The 7799-nt window shown below is 38.0% G+C and overlaps 1 protein-coding gene across 1 annotated transcript in view; it reads right to left on the reverse strand.

Moving 5' to 3' along the window:
• Window positions 1-2774: 2774 nt before the first annotated feature.
• ppih (peptidylprolyl isomerase H (cyclophilin H)) overlaps window positions 2775-7799 on the reverse strand; it is a 31274-nt gene continuing 26249 nt past the window's right edge. Inside the window, exons 3-9 of the mRNA XM_020620853.1 lie at window positions 7740-7763; window positions 6357-6401; window positions 5441-5483; window positions 4453-4545; window positions 4220-4307; window positions 4080-4120; window positions 2775-3670 (exon numbers count right to left, since the gene is read on the reverse strand). Coding sequence (XP_020476509.1) covers window positions 3602-3670; window positions 4080-4120; window positions 4220-4307; window positions 4453-4545; window positions 5441-5483; window positions 6357-6401; window positions 7740-7763 — 403 coding nt within the window. The 3' untranslated portion in view covers window positions 2775-3601. The remainder of the gene's footprint in view (window positions 3671-4079; window positions 4121-4219; window positions 4308-4452; window positions 4546-5440; window positions 5484-6356; window positions 6402-7739; window positions 7764-7799) is intronic.

Raw genomic sequence — 7799 nt, forward strand, 5'->3', positions numbered from 1 at the left:
ATTGGCTGGAATCCGTAATAAAAAAACAAATTGCATTCCTATTTTGGCTAAGACAACTGTCAATTTCTTTTGAGAGAAGTGTTTCCTAAAAATGATTGGCTAAAGGAGAACGTACCTGTCTACTCTCCCCGCCCCACAGTGATGCCAAAGCCATGACAGAACAGTGGCATGAGGAACAGTATCTGCTGAGCTGTGTCACGTTGATGGATTGCAACACAATGTACAAATGCTTGCATAACATGAGCACTAGAATTATTATTCATAAAATTGTGCCATAAACATGTCAGACAGCTTGACTTTGACATATCTTACTTCCATGTTTTTTTTTTTCTGGGCAAAGCGTTTGACTTATGAGCAGCTATCTTTTGATAAGGGACACAACGATATTTGCCCACTGTTAAAAGCCCTAGATATTGCACACTATTTGTAAAACGATCTGCACTGAGTGCAGCCTTGTTGAAATTACTGAGGGATGACTGACCTCAATACAGGGGAAGGATTAAGATAGCATTAATATTTTATTTAATGAACATTTAATGACAGATTACATAGCATATATTTATCATTTCTGCTCTGTCACTGTTGCAGTATACTTCTCGAAGACACAATAGCTTGGAAGACTCTACTGTAGAAAGAGAGCTTATTTTGTTATACATTACAGAGGTTCTCACCATTTTATACACAGTTTTTTAATGTAACACTTAAACCCAGAGAACTGAGTACACCGCTTCATCTCACTGGAAATTACTGGACAATAAATCCTACTGCAGAAGCTGAAATGTGATATTTTTTACAGATCAGTCCCAGTCATTAGTGGACAGTGTAATGACAAAGATGATCTTAGAATACAAACCCAAGATGAAAAATAATAATGTTCCTTCATAATTTAGACACTAACAATGGTATTTGACCCTTAATTTGTTTGGGATTCACACTGAGGACATTTAAAAGCTTGTAACTGTATCTTAGGTGATTACCCTTCTTAAATTTTAAGGGAACACATAAGGTGAAACGATGGTGAATCCAGATATATAATTTGCTTCTCCATTCAAATTCACTTGAACAATAAATGGTTTAAATACAGCCATTATCCTGAGAAAATTCAGCAACTCTACTTCCAGAAACACAGGACAGACGAACCCAGACTGCCTGTGAGACTACCCCACCACTGCTCCCCACCCATTGTCATGTTAATGCTCCACTGGCACTGTTTATGAGCACTGGTTGATGTATGAAGAGCTCACACCGTTCTCTCACACACAAAGATGAGCTTTAGCATTGACTCTGGAAAGCCTCTCCATGAAGGGACCCACCTCCTCTTAAATAAATAAATAAATGAATAAGCAAACCTTCTTCCTGCCTCTATAAGAACAGAGACTGAAAGGATTCTTTTGTGCCAAGGCATACAAGGTCCAGCGCAGAGGAGGGAAAGCATGGATGGGGGAGGGGGTCTGTGGGCTAAGATTTGTATGGATGGCAGGGAAAAGAGAGGTAGCCATAAGTTCAGCAGAGGATGACCTGGCACTGGAGTGTGTTCTTTAGAGGACTCTCGTGCCTTTCACTGTAGTGTTCATTCCTGTGCACCTTAGCAGTGATTATTACCCATTATCACTTCAGTCCAATTATACCACTCTGTAAATTCCCTGCTAATGAATAAAATTGCTTTCCTTGCTAAAAACTCAAAGGAAAACAGTTGCCCCCCCACAAAATATTCTGAGCCAAATGAGGCAAAATTTTGCTAACAAATCCTACTACAAACAACGCATTACACTGGGTACAGTGTTCTTCAAACACAAAAGTGAACTCAGTTTCCAAGTCCCAACTGTTTAAATATGCGACTAGTTTGTCAAATTTACATTAAATTGATTTTTAAAAAGTTGAATAAAAGGAAGACCAAACTAAATACAGGGTATTACTCATTTATACTTGGTTGCACAGAAAGGCTACTCTTATTATTGAAATAAAACATTTTGGGAACATGGTGGAGAGCAAAAGCACCCAAACTAATTACATATGCATATTTTAATGTGTATATACTTTTTAATATATGTGTAAACTTTTACTATTGGGAGTTGAGAGAACATTATTTAAAGTCCCCATGGCATGTTTGTTTCCAGCCCTTTAATATTTAATCTTGGCACCCATCATAACTCCAAATAGTCTATAATCTTTCAGAATAATAAAACCAAAACACCTCTTCCTAAAAACGAGAGGATAGTTCATGAATGTGCACACCTGCTGTTGCTGGTGCTGTGTTCCAAATGGACAGCACAATGAACCGCAACAGCATTAACTTGAATTTCTCCTCCATAGATAGGTAAACAACTGTATATGTACCAATGAAGAGATCTGTAACACTCTAAACAAAGTGGGTTGTTGAGAAATGCCATATTTGAACTGGCATAATGCAGACATAGCAACGTCTCCAGCCTTATAACAATTCTCTCTACCCTTACAGGAATAAGGCATTAACAGACATGCAAGATGTGTTGTTTTGTTTTGTTTTTTTTTTACTTACTGTTAAGTCCCACTGAATAGTGGAAACATCACTCCCTTTCAAGTAGCTCCAAGGTCTGTAAATCCAACATACAGTCCCAAAGTAGTGAAACTAATTCCAATAGGTAGAGTAACTCCAACAAGAACATCATGGGTTGTTGATCCTCTCTTTAACCAGCAACACATCACATGCGGTAGGCACTGGCCTCAAGCAGGAGGGAAAATACAGGTGCAGACGAAAAATTCCGCTTTTACAATGGCACTGGTGGATGCCGTTTTTAAAAAAATCTTTATTGAAAATAAAGATAAACAAGGCAGTATAACGTTTTGCCAATATGGTGGAGGCCCCGATGAATGTCAGGCAAACTAACATGAACGCGCAACGACCTGGATTTAATGCCCATTCAAGGAGATCCTTAAACTATCACGTAATACTTTATTTTGGTAGAAAAAAGTCTCGATAGCGAGAGTATGCTAGACTTGTATAAACAGAGTTGCTTCTGCATAGAAATAATAAAACATATGTACACCTCATTTTTTGAGCTTTAGGTCACATCTAAAATGATAATTCACCATTGTAACATTGTAGATAAGCCAGAAAACAAGGAAAAGCATGCCCCTTCTCTTTAAACTTTGAATATTGGGAATATAGCAACCTAATGCAAAAAGCAAAGCTACTGGCATGTACATTTTTTAAACAAATTTTTCAGTCAAGTAAGAGGTCCTCTGGAAGTTTATAAAAATGGAAAAACAACTTAAGTCATACATAGTGAGAATTAAATTAGAATGATTCACATGCTATCCAAATTATTTAGGCTGAAAAAAGTCAAATTTAGACTCAGAAAACATTAACAACAATGTTGAACATAAGGCTTCTCAAAATTAATTTCAAACCCAAACATTACATAGATCCTGTCATTACCAAACCCCCCTAAGATGTCAGTCATTTTATTAGGGTTTGGATGCAACAGTCGACTCAAAATTAGGAATACAAAATTCAGACAATGGCCAAAGTGATGTCCTACTAACTTTAAAATGCTCTTCAATTTGCATTATGGGAGAAGACCTTCATACAGGTTGTGTAGTTTCTACAGTGATGTTGTGATCACATCTCTCCACACTGTGCAATGACTATGGGGAGTTTTGGCTTGTTGTTGGGTCCTGTAGGAACATTCTGTTGGGAGGAAGGAGCACAAATTTAGAACAAAAACTCTCAACCACATAAACACCTAACTAAATTTTTACTCTAAGTATCAATGGTTTGATTTCAGACACAGGTAGAATGCCTGCTCTGAAATATGTGACAGAAGCTTTAAAACACTACAGCGAAGACAGTGAACCCCATCAAAATAAGCATTCTGACACTGATCTGAGAGATGTGTGAAATTCCAGATGACAGCTTTACAGTGTGTTTAAGCTTGGATGCATTTTCTTATTTATCATCATTATGAGAGAATGTCTAGTAATTTAGTCAACGTACAGATCATTTTAAAATGCATTTACAGGTTTATTCCTGTCAAAGGTTGAGGACACAGTCTGCGTTATTTAAACCAACATAAAGGAATATTCAAATGAGTTTTTACCTCAATTTTTCTCATGATCAGCAAACCATCTACCACTTTTCCTGAAACAGATGGGAACAAGATAATTTAACTCTGACACAGTAACAAATTAAAATACAGGCAAAATACATACAAAAGTACAGTTAATGCTGTAGACTCACCAAAAACTACATGCTTCCCATCTAACCAGTCACATTTAGTGCAGGTAAGGAAAAACTGGCAACCATTTGTCCCTGGACCACTGTTTGCCTGAGAAGCAACATTTGGAAAGATAAAAGTAAGACTCACACTATGAAGAAAGAACAGCAGTTCTAATTTTAACTACAAGTTTAACTCCCATCTTGATTAGACTGAAGTGAAAATATATGAACAAACCTTGGATCTACACACATACCATGGATAGAAGACCAGGTGCTGAATGCTTCACTCTGAAGTTTTCATCTGCAAAGGGACCTCTGTAGATGCTGCAGATACCTGTTCCATCACCCTACACAGAAGACAAACAACACATGAGACAGTGATCACAAAGGACAAACACATAACACATTCAAAATAGTTGAGGTGCTACAATTCACAGGTCCACCAGATGGCAGAAGTATTTTGCTCCTGCTCAATTCAATATTTGTCTGACATCATGGCAAGATAACACTGCTGTGAGGCACGCTGGCTCAGTTCCTACACCAGAAATGCACGCCACAAAGTTTATTTGTGTCATAAGAATACAATTGTTGCCTTGGTGAAAGGCTGCTTTCAGACAGAGTTTTAAAGGTGTGAAAAAAATGCACTCCTCTCCATTCATTTCTATGGGGGGGATTGCGTTTACCGCAGCCGGCAGAAGCACCAGCACTACAGTGAAATGACACAGCTCTGTGCAGCAAAAAAGTTTAATCTGGTTCAACTTTTGCTGCACCAGACAGCGACATTATCTGGCAAACGCGCTGCACTGACCAATCATGTATAAGAGGGACAGCTGGAACGTGGATGCCAACAGGAAGAAGAACATGAGCATTCGCTGCCATTAACTCTCGAATTTGGGCCAGTTAAGGCACCATAATGACACCCAATTCATGTTCATTAATTAGGGTATTTGATGTTAAACGGTTTCCATCAATGCCGACACACTGGTGGTATGTCTTATAATGGAAAACTTGTGGACTGGAAAAGTGAATGAAACCATGCTGACTCGTCATAACATGGCCGTATCGTACACACCTACAACACCCCTCTTGCAACCTCTTATCCCGCCGACCAACGCAGCCGCTTATGTAAAAACACAGCAGGGAGTTGATTTTTACCACACATAGTCTGAAGGCTTGCTAAGATTTGAGAGCTATAAAAGCTCTGATAGTTTACTGTGGCACAAGAGGTGTGCATGTACTTACATTAACAAAGTCCCCTCCTTGTATCATAAAATCTTTGATCACCCTGCCAATGAACAATTGGAAAACATATCAGTTTAATTGCAGATGTGAGTGAGCTCACATTTATTAGGAAAGTGTTGAACAAGAAACAAGATTTAACCAGATGGTAAGACATTTGTTGAGTAATTTTTCCTATACAACAATAAAAAATAGTGGTGCACAAGTGAAGCAGTTTGCTTTACATGTGAAATAAATTTTAAAGTCACTAGCAGTGGTGGAAGAAATACTCAGATCCTTCACTTGAGTAAAAGCAGAATACAGTATTGTAAAAATACCCTCTTACAAGTAAAGGTTCTGCATTCAAAATGCTTAAGTACACAAGTATCAGCATCAAAACATACTTAAAATATTCTTTATGCATAAGGGCACATTTAACAAATGTATATAGTATTATTGGATTACAATTACTGATGCATTATTGTGTACATCACATTTAAAGGTTGCACTTGGTAATGGTGGAGCTAGTTTTTACTAGCATACACGTCTAAAATTTGAATGACTGCTGGGCAGCTTGTGACTTTTCCACCAGCCTTATGATCATACTGTAATTTTTGTATTTATTTGGTTGTGTATAGCTAGTAACTAAAGTTATAAAATAAATGCAGTGGAGTACAATATTTGCCTCTAAAATGCAGTGAAGTCAAAGTATGCAGTGCTACAAAATGAAAATACTCAAAGTACAGATACCTCAAAATTATACTTAAGGAGAGTATTTGAGTAAATGTACTTAGTGTCCACCACTGGTCACTAGAGGTGCCTGTTTCTAGTTGAAATTACATAATTAACAATAATTCAAAATACATTAAATGTTATTATTCTTTCCAAAATCTGAGTACAACACAGTAGATGTATCTAATCAAGCTGACATTTCGTGTACCTGTGGAATGTGCAACCTTTGAAACCAATAGGGACTCCATCCTTCCTGTAGGACAAAAAAAAAATGATGTTGGCAATAAGGACACACACACACACACTATTGTACGACCAAGATATCACCTCTCACAGAGCAGGTTTTTCTTTATACAGTATGTGACTTGAGGTTTGACAGTAAATGGGCCATCAATAGACCATGCTGCAGGTCAAGATACATCCTTGCATAGCAGCTGTTCAGCAGTCATTTAATGGATCGTGTTGTACTGTAACTGACCAAGGAGTGATACAGAACGACTTTGCATATCGGAACACCTGATCCTGTTAAAAGGTGTCATATTTCTTTTCTATACAAAAGACACGCAGAGCATTAATCAGCTTCAAACACTTGAATCACTGCCAGAAACACTACAGATAATAGTACCATAAATAATTGCTGGAGGCACACAATGTGGGTATGGAGGAAATTATATAAAATCAATTATGAATTATGTATAAATCAAGTTTAATGTTAATTGAAATATGCTTTTCATTTCTGATATTGGTGGAAACGCCTACAACAGAGACAGAGGAGTGTGTAGAGGCAAGTATAGAAATTAGGAAAGCTCGAGATGACCCAGATCTGCGCAGATTCGATTATGGGTGATCGGCGCACAATGCATGCCGGTTAGTTTTCTCTCCGACTTGCTCTGAAATAATACTCATGTTGACAACAGTATTCTCAAGGGATCGAGGCGCTGCAGTTGCTCTCCACTGACTGCAAGAGTTCAGGCCATGATGGGAAACACCTGGCTCTCACCTGATCTGAGAGCTGATTGGTTCAGATGGATCAACAACATGACATGTTATAGAAACGTATCATTTCATGTATAACGTCAGTGATTGTGATTTTATATTTGCACTATAAAGGTTTATTCTGTTATCAGAATAAATGTGTGGTTGATGGTGACTTTTATGAGTCAGAAAAGCTGAATGCAGTGTCAGTCAGTGTACATATAGTTCTCATAGACTTCAGGCAATCTGTGATACTATAGTTCTGCTCTACAATATGAACTGATTTAATTTGTGAAGAATTAAGAGGCACAAAAGCCTTTGGTAAGCTGGATGTGAAGATTCTTTCAGTGACATCTGTACAGAGGTGAAGCAGTGGCAGGCTAAATATCTGAAGGATCAACAATGGCTATGAATGTATTGTAGTGTGCTGGGGGAGCGCCTTGCACTTTACACACACTTGGGGACATGCCACATTTGGATAGTGATATGTCTGAAATATCAGGCTGCTGCCAATTGCTGTGACTTATCAGATTATTTAAAAGCATGTAAAGGCATCACATGAATGAATGGCCTGTTTACTGTGCAGACTGTGGAATACAGCCCTTCACAGCCTTACCTGAACTCTCCAGTGCAGAACTGCCTGTAAGAGAAAATGAAAACATTTTTGAAAACTCAA

Source organism: Monopterus albus, unplaced genomic scaffold (assembly GCF_001952655.1).
Source record: "Monopterus albus unplaced genomic scaffold, M_albus_1.0 scaffold6.1, whole genome shotgun sequence".
NCBI lineage: Eukaryota > Metazoa > Chordata > Actinopteri > Synbranchiformes > Synbranchidae > Monopterus > Monopterus albus.